Below are 16,992 nucleotides of genomic sequence, written 5' to 3'. Positions count from 1 at the left end.
TATATTTTATATTTTTAATTTTTTTGAAATTTCTGGACATCCTTTGGAATATTTAAACATCTTTCATAATTTTTTTAAATCTCTAGAAACCCCTTGGAATTTTAGATTTTTTTTAGAAATTTACAGAATTCCCTTGAAGTATTTGTACATTTTTTTCAAATTTCTGGAAATCTATAGAAATCCCGTGACATATGAAAACATTTTTATAAATATTTTTTTCTCATTTTTGTAAATATATTCAAATACTTTGAAATATTTTGAAATCTTTTCAAATTTCTCGAAATCTTTCAAATGTTTTGAAATATCTAGAAATCTTTTGAAATAATTGAACTTTTTTTTTAATTTCTGGATATCTGTAGAAATCCTGTGTAATATTGAGAAATCTTTTAACTGTTTTGTAAAACTCTAAAAAAACCTTGAATTATTTAAATTAAATTTTTGTTTGAAATCTCTGGAAATTCTTTGGAATACTTGAAAATTTTTTTAATTTCTTAAAATCTCTAGAAACCCCTTGGAATTTTAAAAATGTTTTGAAAAATCTAGAAATCCCTTGAAATATTTTTACATTTTTTTTTGTAATTTCTGGGATTTTCTTGGGAATTTTTGAACATCTTTTATAATTTTTGTAATTTTCTAGAAACCCATTGGAATATTAAATTTTTAAATAAATTTTTTGAATTCCCTTGAAGTATTTGTATTTTTTTCAGATTTCTGGAAATTTTTAGAAATCCAGTTAGGTCTAAAAAAAATTTTATAAATATTTTTTTCTAATTTCTGGAAATCTATAGATACTTTGTAATATTTAGAAATTTTTTTAATTTGATTTTTTTCTAATTCTTGGGAATCTATATAAATAATTTGGAATATTTGGAAATTTTTTTAATTAAAATTTTTTCTCTCTAATTTCTGGAATCTATCTAATACTTTGAAATGTTTTAAAATCTTTATGAATTTCTTGAAATCTTCTAAATCTTTTGAAATCTCTAGAAATCCATTGAAATATTTTTTATTAAATTTTTTTTAATTTCTTAAAATCTCTAGAAATCCTTTGGAATATTTAAAGATCTTTAAATAATTTTTTTTAATCTCTAGAAATCCCTTTGAATTTTAAAAAAGTAATGCAATTTCTAGAAATCCCTTGAAATATTTGTAAATTTTTCAAATTTATTGAAATCTCTGTAAATCCCTTGCAATATTTAAAAATCTTTTTTAAATTTCTTTAAATCTCTAGAAACCCCTTGAAATTTTAGAAATGTCTAGAAATCCCTTGAAATATTTTTACGTTTTTTTCTTCAAACTTCTGGAAATCTATAGAAATTTTTTCGTACAATTTGAAATCTTTTAAATATTTTGAAATCTCTAGAAATCTTTTGAAATTTCTGAAAATCCCAAGAAATCTCAAGAAATCCTTTAAAATATTTCAAAATATTTGCAGTGGCGCACTGCAAGTGGGTGGGTCGTTCCAGTTGACTTGGATGGGGTATGTTGGGGGTAATCTGAGTGGGTGTCGCATGACTCGAAGGTCTGTAGGTGAGTGAACAATTAGAAAATCGAGAGAAAAAATAAAAAATTACTAAAGAAAAAGAAAAAAAATTAAATTTAATCGTCTACCAGAAACACCTGCCTGTGATCGTAACACAGCACCACTGAATCCTGAAATTCATAAAAAAAAATTCCAATCTGCTAAAAGGTCGAGTCATCCTCTCCATTTTCATTGTATTATTCACAAAAAAATTACCAATAAAAAGTAAGTACCACACATTATTATCCAAGTCTCCAAACCCTTAATTCGAGTGTTTTTATTCCAAAACTGTAAAATTTTACAGACCAGTTTCCTCCTTGGGGCACCGCACCCACACAACACACGTCTGACTCAGGGACGGCCTTAAGGTAAGGCTCCAAAGTGGAGGTGAGGAGGGGGTAGCCGCTCGTACCGGCACCCCACCATAGCACTAGCAGTGACCGGCTGGTTTCCGTGGGATCCCGGGTGTCGAATCGCGACCCGTAGATCCTCGAAATCTCGTGATCGGGCGCTCTCTCTCGACGCGCTTTCTTTTCCAACCCAAAAACCGATTCCATTTTCCAAGCTTCGCCCGGAAACTTGACAAGACGACGAGAACATATGAAAGCAGTTTTCCGAAGATTTTCCATGTCAACGACACGCACGCTACGCCCCGCGCACATTGTTCGTCACATCGTTTTTTCACCGGATCCCCTCGAGTGTCAGGGCCCGCAAACCGAGGGAAGTCAAAAGGGGCTCCCAGAATTGGCTGCGATTCGCAAAAACAAAATCCTGAATACGAACCACGCCATCACTCGTGCCAGCCTGAGATGAGCGACCATGGCTGCATACACTTGAATAATTTCAAGGCAGCCAAGGGTATACAGCCCTACAAAGTGATCCACTCTTTTTTCGTCACCAGCACCTCCAACGAGGCCAGGATCAGGAAGGTGGGACTTTTTTTTATCTCACATTTCCCAGTAAGAAGAGAAAAATTCAGGTTTTCTATTCTTTCAAATATACAATACATTTTCTCACAAATTCCAGTCAACAGCAAACTTTCAAATGTTTTTGTTTATTGTTTTTTTTTTTTTTTTTTTTTGAGTAATTATTAAATAATATGGCTTAAAAACCACTTCATTGTTCAATCTACATCTTCAGGAGTTATTTAGGAACTGTCTTCCCTCCCGGAATTTTCGGTATTCAGGGCTAGAGTTGCGGGAAATTCCGTAATACGAGTGCCATTCATTTTCGAAAAAAGTGTTTCTTTTTCAGTGTTCGAACTTTAATAAAATGAATGTTTACTAATAAGGTAACGTCACTTCCTATTTTATTTACTCTTGTTTCATCCTACACTCGTTTCGATATGTAAACAATTTGTTTTTAAATTTAATTGAGGTTATGTCGAGCTCATGAAACAGAAATGCATCTTGCTCTTTTCCTATTCCCTCTGATTGGTAATATGAGCGAAAAATCGCCCATTTGATTCGAATATTCTGAATTTTTCTCTCTTCTCTTCCTACCGGGAAATGCCGGCTTTAGGATTCTAGTTTTTCTCTTACTATTTCTGAAGTATCTCCTTTTTTTAGTATTTTTAGTAATTTTCTACTCATTTTTATTGAAGTGTTTTTTTAAATAGTCGTTTGTTTTCGCGAGTGTCAAGTGTTTTAAGAGAACTGTCAAATTTCCCTGGTGGAGAGAATGACAAACAAACACATGGACATTATTTACACGCTTTCCCAGCAACGTGCACTTCACAAACGGTTCATTCACGTTTTCTTCAGGGGCGGTTTGTGACTTGAGAGCCCTGCTTATAACTTTTCTGATTACATTTTTTACTTGATCGAAACAGGTTTTATGAGTGGAAAAATTTCATTTTTAAAGTAGAAGTGTCGCTTTATACTTATTCCTCAACCGTTTTTACGAAATTTTATGTAAATTTCGTTTGTTTATTGCAAAATTTGGGAATTTAAAAAAATTATTATTCGAATTTAGAAGACAGGTGTTTAAAAAATTCCGGTTGCAAATCGGAATTCGTCAAAATTTAAAAGTTCTCTTTTTAGAATTAAAAAAAAAAGTATTTCAACTAGTTTTTAGAATTTCTCTGAATTATAATACAAATTAAAAATTAATTTTGTTGGTTTGAAGATTCATCATTTTCATTGAAAATTCATCTCTTTTTGAAAATGTAACAAAAATAATTTTGTTAACTAAAAATTTAACTATTCCAGTAAAAAATTTACTATTTTACTAAAAATTATTTTTTTTTAAAATGAAGAAATAGATTTTTAATCAAATATTCAACTATTCTTATCTTTTTTAAATTTCTTAAAATCTCTAGAAATCCTGTGGAATATTGAGAATTTTTTTTAATCTCTAGAAACCCTTTAGAGTTTAGATTTTTTTTTGACATTTATAGAATTTCCTTGAAACATTGGTACATTTTTTCAAATTTCTAGAAATCTATGGAAATCTCGTGGCATATTAATTTTTTTTTATAATTTCTGGAAATCTATATAAATACTTTGGAATGTTTACTCTGATTAAATTATAACTTTATTTATTATTATAATAAATTATTATAATAAATTTATTATTTTACTAAAAATTCTTTTTTTAATGAAGAAATAGATTTTTAACAGAATATTGAACTATTCCATTTTTGATTGAAAAATGGTCTTTTTGGGTGAAAATTGAACTATTTGGTTGAAAATTGATATGTTTTATGTAAAAATTAAACTATTTGAAAATTTTTATACTTTGTGAAAAATTCTTATTTTTTTTATGTAAATTAATCTTTATGGTTAAAATTTTTTTCTTTTTGCTGGGTATAAAATTCACCTATTTTAGTTAAAAATTCATCCTTTTGGTTGAAAATTGATTTTTTTTCTGTTTAAAAATTTAACAATTTGGCTGAAAATTTTTCTCTCTCAATTTAAAATTAATCTCTGAAAATGAAGCAATTTGTTGAAAATAATTTTTTAAATACAAATTTAATTATTCCAGTAGGAAATTGAACTATTTTACTGAAAATCCTTTTTTTAAAATTAAAAATAATATTGTTATCGGAAAATTCAACAATTCTGTTTTTAGTTGAAAATTTAGCCTTTTTGGATTAAAATTCAACTATTTGGTTGAAAATTGATATTTTTTATTTAAAAATTAAAGTATTACATATTTTGTTGAATATTTATTTTTCTGGTTAAAAAACTTAACAATTTGGCTTAAAATATGTCTAGTTTAATTAAAATTTCAGCTATTTTTTTTATCTTTATGATTAAAAATTCATCTTTTTTCTCTGTATAAAATTCACCTATTTTAGTTGAAAATTTGTTAGTTTGGTTGAAAATTGATTTTTTCTAGTTAAAAATTTAACAATTTTGCTGAAAATTTGCCTTTCTTAATTGAAAATTCATCTCTTTGAAAATGTAATTACTGTCATGAAAATAATTCTTGAGACCAAAAATGTAACTATTCCAGTGGAAAATTTAACAATTTTACTAAAAATCCTTTTTTTTTTAAATTAAAAATAATATTGTAACATTCAACTATTCTGTTTTTTTTTTCCTTTTTTTAAATTTATCTTTTTTGGATGAAAATCTATCTTTTTGGATAAAAATTCAAATATTCTGTTGAAAATTAATTGTTTTTTTATTTAAAAATTAAATGATTTATTTAAATATATATATACTTTGTGGAAAATTAGCCTTTTATTGTAGAAAATTCATGGGTTTGGTTCCAAATAAATTTCTCCATTTGAAAATTTAACTATATGCCTTACAGTTTTGGTCGAAAATTGATTTATTCTAGTTAATAAATTAACAATTTGGCTCAATATATGTCTTCTTTAATTAAAAATTTAAATATTTTTGGTTAGAAATTCAAGTATTCTGTTTAAATATTTATCATTTTAGTTTAAAAATCATCTTTTAGCTTGAAAATAAAATTACTTGGTTGAAATTTAAACTCTTTTTTTTTGAGGATTCGCCACATTAATTAAAAAGTCATTTCTTTGATTGCAAAATAAGCTTTTTGATTGCAAACTTGTTTTTTTCTTTCGATAAAAAGGAATTTTTGGTCGAAAATTTAACTATTTTGTTGAAGATTTGTTTCAGTTTTTCGTTGAAAACGATTTTTATTATTTTATTATTTCGTACGGAAATTTTAACTATCATTCCAGTTGAATATTTTGCAATTTTAGTTGAAAATACATCTATTTGGTTAAACATTAATTTTTTTACTACAAATTTTATTATTCAATTTTATGGTTGACAAAAGATATTTTTTAGTTGAAAATACGACTTTTTTATTGAACATTTATTTATTTTTTAAGTTAAAATTTAATTATTTTTGGTTTGGTTGACAAATAATCCTTTGAAGTAAAAACTAATTTTGTTATTGTTAAAAATGCAACTATTTCAGTTAAAGATTCATTATTTTAGTTCAAAAATTCACCAGTTAGATTGAAAATTAATTTCTTTAATGAAAAATTCAAGTACTTCGTTAAAAATTCATTTATTTGGTTGAAAATTTGTATTCTTCGGTCAAAAATTAATCATACTGTTTGAAAATTCATCTATTTGGCTTAAAATAAATATTTGCGTTTTGCGATCAATATGAATATTTTATTTGTAGTTTTTACATTAGATTTCTTTATTTAAAAATGCTCCGAAATAAAATTACACTCGAAATTTTAGAAATATTCCGCGTTCGTTCTTGTGAAAATGATTCACCCTCTGGAAAGTGAAAACAATAGGACCCTTTGAAAGGGCGTCTCGGGATTGCTTTTGTGTGTTAAATCTGCGAATAACGGGATTTAGGATGCAGCCCGCAGGTACCGTTGATCGGGACGCTACTGGATTCAAACATGTGCAACAATTTTCTTGGAATCCTTGGGAATAAAAATTCCATTTAAGAAAACAATCATGCGCAGTCGCGAAAAATATATATCATTTCCTGTAGTTTTTTGCAATTTTTACGCAAAAATACGTTATATTACGGTCTTATAGGGGGAGGGGAGGGGGTTCTCCCTTGCCCGGAATTTTCATCAGCCTGCATTTTACATTTTCTAAATTACATATAAGAGCCTGTCATTCCCAACCCCCGGGCCCGGGTTTTCCTCTCGACGGGCCTGATTAAGGGCGTTGGAAACAGGCCATAACCTCGAAATTTTGAATGCTTGGAAAATAAATAATTTTACACAAAAAGTACTATTGAGATTAGCCAATTTTTCATTCTGGATACAGAATTGCTTCGAAACAGTAGACACTAAGTATCTAAAAAAGTTGTAATTCTAGTATTTATGAAGTAAAAGGGGCTAATTCAATTTTGAGGTTAGATCCGGCTTTTAGCACCCTTAAGAGCGTTGAGGGTTTTAGAACCATATCCCATAGCTTTTTTGGTCGAGCTTTTGTGAAATTCTAATAAATGATACTAGCACATCTTTCGGGATTTGTTGCAACATTGGTTTGCATAAGAAATTTCTGAAGCGGCCGATAGAGTCTGCGCTCTTTATTATACTTCGTAATTGGAATCAGGCCCTAATTAAGGTTAAAAAAAGTTCAAAAATGTATATTGAGCAAATGTTTCAGATAATAGGCTTATCATTCAAGATCGGACAGAAAAGAAGCTTTATTGAATACAAATTTATTTATTTATTAAAAGAGCATTTATTGTTGAAGCAAATATATATAATAATAAATACATCAACATTTTTTACAAACATTCTAGAATGAGGTAAACAAATTATAATTTGAATATAATATACCATTTGAATTACGCGCGCTTTGTAATTTAGATATTTCAGGACGTGACGTCACTTGGCAAGATGTCCGCATGGCGAGGGCCAAGCAATAACACCAATTGCATGTGACGAAACTTAATTTTTATAATAAACATGGGAAAAAATGATGTTCGCGATAAGTTTATTTGGGTATTATTCTTCTTTTTTTCATATTCAATATAATAATAAAATCGTCACAGAAAAATTATCGATTTTTTTAATTTAATTGAACAGCTTTTTAAAAATAAAATTTAAAATCCAAATACATTTATGTTGAAAACGTATTTTTTTCCCATGATATTAAAAAAAATAAAGCTTCTTCCCATGCAATTGGTATTATTTTTTAGCCCCCCGCGTCCATACATTTTAAATTTCTCCCCGCCTAGCCTGAAATACCTAATTTAAGGCGATACATTTTCCCGCGAAATTTAAATAATGTAATTACTTTTAAAGAAAATTATATCGAAAAAAAGGATTCAGCAATTCCCGTCGTCTATAAGTTAATAAAAATTTACTTCAACTTCATGTTCGCTTCCAAATAAATTGATTTAACCTTATAATGCATCGAAATTTACGTGAACTAGCAAAATAATTTTATTTTATGCATTTTTTAAATCCTACATACTTGTTCTGATTCAGATTTTTGACACCAGGTGGCCAATCGCAGTTTAACCCTTTCCAAAAATAGTGTAAAACCAGAAAAGAAATGGTTGATAATGTTTAGATTAAACATGATTATTGCCGATTCAAATGAATAATTGTTTTAAAAAGTGTGCAATAAATTTTTTATTTAAATCGGAAAATTAATATCTAAAAACTAAAATTAAAGATAACATCTGCTACTTTCAGGAGCGTAGCCTAATCACAGAGAGCCCCAGCCTAACAATTTCTAGAAACATTTTTAATTATATTTGTTTAGGGTATAATTTATTAAATATAATTATACTATTTCTTTTATATAGAAATTTAAACTAAATTCATATTCGCCACTTCGAAAGTTGCGAAAAACCTTTTATGTAACATGAATTTTTCAGATTAAAAAAAAACCTTTTTAACAAAAAAGGCAGAATTTGTAACAAAAAGGTTAAATTTTAAATCAAAGAGGAGAATCCTAAAAAATATGATTTTTAAGAAATTAGTTGAAATATGAACTAAGTAATTGAATTCTCAACTAAAAAAGACGAATTTTTAAATAAATATTTTAGTTTTTAATCAAAATGATTAATTTTCCAACAAGATGATTAATTTATAAGATAAAAAAATGGTTCAATTTTGAAACCGAAAATATTATTTTTTAAGATAAAAAGTTAATTTTCATAAAAATAGTTTAATTTTTAATCAAATATTTTTTAAACCAAAAATATAACATTTCAACCGAATGGTTTAATTTTCTACCAAATTGTTGATTCATCAACGAAACCAGTTTAATTCAGACCCAAACAGTTGCATTAAAAAAAAAAAGTAATAATGAGTTTTCAAACAAGGAAATTATTTTTTGACCCAAAAGACGAATTTTTAACAAAGTACATGAATTTTCAACTAGAAAAGATTAATTTTCAATAAAAAAATCTCAATTTTCAATCGAAAATATAACAGCTGTAAATTTAATTTTAAAAAATTGATTATTCAACTGTTGAAAATTGAAGAAAATTGATAATTGAATTTTCAACAAATGTAAATTCAATTCTTGAAAATTAAAGAAGATTAATAATTTAATTATCTCCCCAACAGTAGAAAATTCTACTGTTGAAAATTAAATACCGCTGCTTATTGATTTTTCAATAGTTGAAAATTATATTATTGAAAATGGAAGAAAAATAATTTTTCATGTTTTGGAAATTCAAGAAAATGAATAATTAAAGAAAATTGAACATTGAGTTTTAACCGTTGAATTTTTAACAGTTGAAAATCCAATTTTCAGACTTTGCAAATTCGTTTTGTTTTGAATTGAAGAAAAGTGAAAATTTAGTTTTTAAAAATTGAATTTTCAACTGCTGAAAATTGAAGGTAAATAATTGAATTATCAGCAGTAAAAAATTGGTAATTGAAAATTGAACAGTTGAAAAATTAATGTATTGTTGAAAATTGGATTTTCAACAATCTAAAATTGAAAAAAAATTGATAATTTAATTTTCGACAGTTGAAAGCTTTGTTGTTGAAAATTGAAGAAAATTTATAATTGAAGGCAATTAATCATTTAATAAAATTGAATTTTTGTAAATTGTAGAAAACTCAAAATTCAATTGTTTTAAATTGCAGTAAACTGAATTTTCGGTTGTTGAAAATTGAATTTTTAACTGTCGAATATTGAAGAAAATTGAAAATTAATTTACAAAAGGTGAAATTTCATTTCTTAAAAATTTAAAATTGAATATGCAAGTGTTGAAAATTGAAGAGCAATAATTTAATTATTAACAGTAGAAAATTGAACTGTTGAAAATGAAATATAAATTTTTTTAAATTTAACTGTTTAAAAGTGAAAAAAAAATTGATAATTTAATTTTTGACAGTTGAAAGTTTTTTGTTGAAAATTGAAAGAAATTTATAATTGAAGATAATTAATAATTGCATTTTGAACATATGAAAACTCAATTATTTAAAATTAGAGAAAACTCAAAATTCCGTTCCTTTAAGTTGAAGAAAACTCAAATTTCTGTTGTCGAAAATTGAATTTTTAACTGTCAAATATTGAAGAAAATTAGAAATTAATTTTCAAGTGGTGAAATTTCAGTTCACGCAAGTTTAAAATTGAATATTCAAGTGTCGAGAATTGAAGATCAATAATTTATTTATCAACAGTAGCAAATTGAACTATTGAAAATTAAATATAATTTTTCAAACAATTTTTTAACTTTGTTGAAAAGTGAAAAAAAATTAATTTTCAAGCGTTGAAAATGATAATTGAGTTCTTAGCCTTTGATAATTTTAAATTGTCATTATAAATTTCGGAAAAGTCTCAAAAATAGGTCTTTTAACTGTCGAAAATTCAATTATAAATTTTCTTGAATTTTCGACAGTTAAAATATCTATTTTTGAAACTTTTCAGAAATTTATAATGACAATTTAAAGGGATTCAAAATGTAGTTTTCGACATTTGAAGAAAAATTATATTGCATAGTAATTAAGTGAAATAAAATTATGTCAAACGGTAATTCGTAAAGAATAAGAAAAGAACAAAAATTAATTCTATTAAATAAAATTTAGCCCAGCTGCTTTTAGGTAAAATAAATATTAGAGAATTTGAGAATTATTCATGCCTCTCAATTTTTTGTTTAAAATGGATCCTGACTCAGATTTTAAGTTTCCTAATTTCAAACTTGTTTATTTAAACAAATAATGAATCTCTCGAAATTCCTTGAATTATTTCGAAACCTTTCGAAATTAATTAATAAGTGTGATTTTAATTTTACAGGCAGTCAGTTGTCTCTGCCACACGTGCAAAACGTACAAGGATCGATTACATTCGTGTCTCCACTGCATTTTCTTCGGCTGTTACGTTAAAGGCCACATACAGGAACATGCTAAAACGAAAAAACACTTTTTAGGTAATATGATTATTTATCATTATGTCTTTAATATATATTTCAGAAAATAAAAAATAAAAATTTGGTTCCAATAAAGAAACAAATTTATTACCAATTTTTGCACAAAAAGTTTTTTTTTAAGAAACATCAAATTAAGGGTGTCTAGCGTTCTGGAAAAGCTGGAAAAGTCCCCTGCATTCTTTTTTACCTGGGAAAACCCTTGAATTTTTCTCATGGTCCTGGAATTTGTCTTCCCTGAAAGAAAAAAGAAGTTTTCACATTTTTTTTACTTTGTTGAACGCAAAAAGTGGCTGAACCATTTTTTGGCAGTTAGTTTTATAATTTTATATTTTATTTTATAGTAGAAAAACACACCTTTTTAACAATAGATTGTTCATCATATCACATTTTTTAACTTTACCAACAATTTCATCTAAATTTCTAAAACCTGATAATTTTTTTTGCTGTCAATCTTTTGGTTGAGAATTAAAGCCATTTGATGAATTTTGAAGCCAAAAGGAGGATTTTTCAACCAAAATAGTTTAATTCTAAACCCGAAAATACGAATTTTTACAAAAAACAATTTAAGTTTCAACTAAGTAATTAAAATTTCAAATCGAAAATATCATTTTTCTACCAAAATAGTTTACTTTTAAACCCGAAAATATCCATTTTCAACAACAAAAAGTTAATTTTCAACTAAAGAGTTGATTTTTCACCCAAAGTAGACTAAATTTTCAACTAAGAAAAAATTTGCAGTCAAGTCAAAAAAGTTCAAACCAAATTGTTGAATTTTCAAACAAAAACACGATTTTTGATACCAAAATAGTTTACTTTTAAAACCAATAATATGAATTTTTAATAAAAAAAAAGTTCATTTTTACCAAAACTTGATGAATTTTGAACAAAAAAGTTAAATTTTAACTATATAGCTGATTATTTTTTGCGAAAATAGATGAATATTCAGCAAAAAAGTTGGACTATCTACCAAGAAAGATTTTTTGGATAAGAAAGGAAAAAATTGTTTTCAACTAAAAATTTAATTATTCCATTTTTTTCAACTAAAAATTTAACTGTTTAAGTCTTAAACTAAAAATTTGTCTTAAGTTTCTGTATTAAAAATGTAATTATTTAAACTAAAAATTTGACTTCAGTTTTTGGACTAAAAATTTAATTATTCAATTTTTTCAACTAAAAATGTAACTATTTAATTTTACAATCTAAAAATTTGACTTCAATTTTTGTCTAAAAATTTAATTTTCTAAGTAAAAATTTAACCTCGACTTTTTCAACTAAAAACTGAATTATTCAATTTTTCAAAGTAAAAATGTAATTATTCCATTTTTTAAAACTAAAAATGTAACTATTTAATTCCCACGCTTAAAATTTGAGTTCAGTTTTGGTACTAAAAATTTAACTTTAATTTTTTTAAATAAAAAGTTGACTTCAATTTTTGAACTAAACATTTAAATATTTAATCTTTTAAGTAGAAATTTAACTTCGTTTTTTAAACTAAAAGTTTAACGATTCAATTTTTTAAAATAAATATGTGTCTATTTAATTTTTTTTAACTAAAAATTTAATTATTCAATTTTTTTAACTAAAAATGTAACTATTTAATTTTCTAACTAAAAATTTGACTTCAATTTTTGTCTAAAAATTTAAATATTAAATTTTTTAAATCTAAATCTAAAAATTAAACTATTTAATTTTTTGAACTAAAAATTTAATCATTCAGTTTTTTTCATCTAAAAATGAAACTATTTAATTTTTTTAACTGAAAATTTGTCTTCAATTTTCTACCAAAATAGTTTACTTTTAAACCCGAAAATATCAATTTTCAACAACAGAAAGTTAATTTTCAATCAAACCGTTGATTTTTCACCCAAAATAGACGAAATTTTCAACTAAGAAAAAATTTTCAGTCTTCAAAAAAGTTGAAACCAAATTGTTGAATTTTCAAACAAAAAACACGATTTTTGATACCAAAATAGTTTATTTTTAAAACCAATAATATTAATTCTTAATAAAAAAAAGTTAATTTTGACCAAAATATGATGAATTTGGAACAAAAAAGTTCAATCTCAAACACCAAAATCTGATTTTATAATTAAAAAAAAAGCGTTTTTTCGTCCATTTTATTTAATATTTAGAAGTTTATCTTTTTTTTCAACTTTCGTGATAGTGCAATGAAATTTTTTAATCCAAATTTTAAGCGCTCTTAATTTTCAGTAAAATAATTAAATTTTAAAAAAAGTATTTGAATTTTTAACCACATTTTTGAATTTTTAACACAAAAAAGACCAATTTTCTACAAAACAGTTGAACTTTCCACCTCAGATATTAAGTCTTTGCCAAAAAGACATTTGAAAATTCGATTCTTAAAAATAGAAGAAAATTTAATTATCAACTGTTGAAAACTGAATCAAATTGATCATTGAATTTTCCGCACTTAAAAATTGAAAAGAAATTAAAATTCAAGAAAATTGAACATTGATTTTTCATGCAAACTCCTGTTAAAAAAAAAACAAGATTCCAACGATAAAATTTGGACCACAACGGACAAACAAAAACAACAAAAAATCTTATTTTAATCTGAAAAAAATAATTTTCGGACAAAAATAAAAAAAAGTTGTTTTTTTTGTTTTTATTGTTATCAAATTACAATAAAATATCATTGACAATAAAAATAAATAAAATTGCATTACCAGCGTTTCGTTTTCGGGAAAATGTAATCAAATTAAATTAATATTTTTTAAAATAGTTTAAAAATAAGTACAATTTTATTTGTTTTTTAATTTTAATTTTGAATGTTATTTTATTGTAATTTGCTGATAATAAAAATAAAAAGAAGGAAGGGGATGTGGTTGGCTGCCTTCTCATTTTTCTTTCCTCTTTTTTATTTTTGTCCGAAAATTATTAATATTTTGTTATTTAAAAAAAAAAATTCAAATTACAATAGGATTTTTGTTTCATTTTTGTTTTGATGTCACTTTGATTATTGGACGTTAAATAGGATTTTTAATTTAAATTTTAATCTAATTTCAAATTCTTAAATTTTGATTGAGTTTTCAACAGTTTCTCTTCCATTTCCAAATTTTTAAATAAAAATGAAAATTTTACCGTCAAATGTGTTCTAGTAACTATATCCAATTTGTAAAAAAAACTTAATGTTAAAAGTAATTTCTAAATTAAAAAATTAATGTTAAATCTTTTTCCCTTTTTCGTGAAAAAATGACCCTATTTTTCGCTTTTTTAGCTCCCTTTTCACTGTAATATTTACGTGAATTATTTTTGAATTAAATTCCTCATTCTAATATCTTTTCTATTTACAGCTGTGGACTTGTGTTACGGAAATATTTTATGCTTTCAATGCGGAGACTACGTCTACGACCGAGAATTATTAGCAGTTGCAAAATCACAATGGAGCGAATCCGCAAAGTCGTTAAGCTTAGGAGAATTTTATCGATCGTGGGAACCCACTCAAACCGAAGCGGAATTGTTAAGAAAAAATCCACGCCGAAGACGAGTTGTAGAAAATTCCACTATAGGTAAATAATTTTTAAATTTTGACTATCCGCATTTATTTTTTGCAAAATAATTCAATCCTTAAAATAAAAAAATGAAGTTTATGCGAAGAAAAGATAAATTTTCGAATAAAAAAAGACGAATTTTCATTAAGTATTTGGATCTTTTAACCAAACTGTTTAATTTTCAACCAAGAAAATTTATTTTTTACAAAAAAAAAAACATAAAAATTCTCGATAAAGTACATCAGTTAATAATTGAAGCTTTAACCAAGCAAAATAATTTAAAAAATGGACTATTTTATAAATTATATATTTTACCTAATTTTTACTTTATATATTTTTTCGTTTCTACATTTTCAGCAGTTTACAGCCAAACAAATTTATATTTTACCAAAAAAAAAAAAAACTTTTCAATAAAATACATAAATTTTCAAACATATAGTTAAAGTTTCTAATAAATTGTGGAATTTTTTACAAAAACAAATTCATTTTTAACCAGTTAAATAAACAATTCCAAATCTAAATTAATTATTTTTTTCGTTTCTAAAATTTTATAATTATAGCTTTTAATTTTTGAAGTAAAAATAAAATGGTTAAATCGGGTTAAATTTTCATTAAAGAGAGTTGATTTTCAACTGAAAAAAACTAATTTTTCACAAAAAAGTCTAATTTTGTACCAAATAGTTGAAGTTTTAACCCGTGAATATCAACTTTCGAACACAAATTTAATCTACAACGAATCAGTTGATTTTCCAACAAAATAGTTCAATTTTAATTTTTAAAAAATTATTTTCTACCAAACAAGAAGAATTTTCGACAAATTCAAAACTTCATTTAATTTTTTATTAACATTTTTTTCGATTCCATATTTTTAGCCTAGAGATTCATTTTTTTTTTTTTAGATAAGAAGAGGACAATTTTTGACAAAACATGAATTAGTTTCATTTTCATTGAATAGAAATAATTTTTAATTACAAAGAAAATTTTATACAAAACATTTTAATGATGTACAAAAGCGAAAACTGGATTAGATAAATTTTCATTAAAAAATGTAATAATTTATCAGGTAGCAGTATCCTACCTAATTTTCTACCTTAAATTTTATTAAAACATTACTTTGAATATTATTGAATGAATTATTATTTTTGAACATTTTTTTTTAACGAAAAATTTAACTTTTTATTTTCTTTAACTAAAAATTTGACTTCAATTTTTGTGCTGGAAATTTAATTATTCAATTTTTTCAACTACAAATATCACTATTTAATTTAACTGTGTTTTTTTAACCTGAAAATTTAAAGGTTCCATTTTTTAAATTAAAAATTTGACTATTTAATTTTTTCAATTAAAAATTTGACTTCAATTTTTGGACTAAAAATTTGGCTATTGAATTTTTTTAACTAAAAATTGAATTATTCAATTTCTTAAAGCAAAAATTTAATTATTCCATTTTTCTAAATAAAAATTAAACTATTTAATTCTTAAGCTCAAAATTTGTCTTCAATTTTCGGACTGAAAATCTAAATATTAAATTTTTTTAGTAAAAATTTAACTTCGATTTTTTAAATTAAAAACTTTAATATTTAATTTCTTAACTAAAAATTTAATTATTCAATTTTTTCATCCAAAAATTTAACTTTCTAATTTTTGTAGCTGAAAATTTAATTATTCTATTTTTTAAACTAAAAATTGAACTATTTAATTCTTAAGCTAAAAATTAAACTTCAATTTTTGGACTAAAAATTTTACTATTTAATTTCTTTAACTAAAAATTGAATTTTTCAATTTTGTTAAGGAAAAATTTAATTATTCCATTTTTTTAAACTAAAAATTGAATTATTCAGTTTTGTAAATCAAAAATCTAATTATTCCATTTTTTAACTAAAAATGTAACTATTTAATTTTTAAGCTAAAAATTTGTCTTCAATTTTCGGACTGAAAATTTAAATATTAAATTTTTTTAGTAAAAATTTAACTTCGATTTTTTAAACTAAAAATTTAACGATTCAATTTTTTAAAATAAAAATTTGACTATTTAATTTCTTAACTAAAAAATTTAATTATTCAGTTTTTTCAACCAAAAATTTAACTATTTAATTTTTGTAGCTGAAAATTTAATTCGTCCATTTTTTTTAACTAAAAATTGAATTTTTCCATTTTTTAAAACTAAAAATTGAACTATTTAATTCTTAAGCTAAAAATTTGACTTCAATTTTTAGACTAAAAATTTGGCTTTTTAATTTTTTAACTAAAAATTGAGTTATCCAATTTGGAAAGCAAAAACTTAATTATTCCATTTTTTTATAACTAAAAATTTAAATATTGAATTTTTTAAGTAAAAATTTAAAATCGTTTTTTTTCAACTAAAAATTTAACGATTCAATTTTTTTAACAAAAAAATTAATTATTCAATTTTTTAAACTAAAAATTTGACTTTAATTTTTGGAATAAAAATTTCAATATTAAATTTTTTAAGTAAAAAACTAACGACAATTTTATTAACTATTCAATTTCTTAAACTAAAAATTTGACTTTAATTTTTCAACTATAAATTTAATCATTCGATAAACTATTTATAATTTTTTAAAATAATATTCCCTTTGAATAATGGTAGAAAAATGCGGTTTTTTTTTTAAATATTCAACTTTTTGTCCA

General features: G+C 24.3%; 1 protein-coding gene across 1 annotated transcript in view; it reads left to right on the top strand.

The window, feature by feature from the left end:
* The first annotated feature begins 1,531 nt into the window (after positions 1–1,531).
* LOC117170863 (ubiquitin carboxyl-terminal hydrolase 22) overlaps positions 1,532–16,992 on the top strand; it is a 28,259-nt gene continuing 12,798 nt past the window's right edge. Inside the window, exons 1-4 of the mRNA XM_033357906.1 lie at positions 1,532–1,747; positions 1,827–2,451; positions 10,696–10,828; positions 14,143–14,358. Coding sequence (XP_033213797.1) covers positions 2,332–2,451; positions 10,696–10,828; positions 14,143–14,358 — 469 coding nt within the window. The 5' untranslated portion in view covers positions 1,532–1,747; positions 1,827–2,331. The remainder of the gene's footprint in view (positions 1,748–1,826; positions 2,452–10,695; positions 10,829–14,142; positions 14,359–16,992) is intronic.

The sequence above is a fragment of the Belonocnema kinseyi genome, chromosome 4 (assembly GCF_010883055.1).
Source record: "Belonocnema kinseyi isolate 2016_QV_RU_SX_M_011 chromosome 4, B_treatae_v1, whole genome shotgun sequence".
NCBI lineage: Eukaryota > Metazoa > Arthropoda > Insecta > Hymenoptera > Cynipidae > Belonocnema > Belonocnema kinseyi.
Note: the sequence above shows the minus strand (reverse complement) of the source record. Positions and strands in the feature narration are given on the sequence as shown.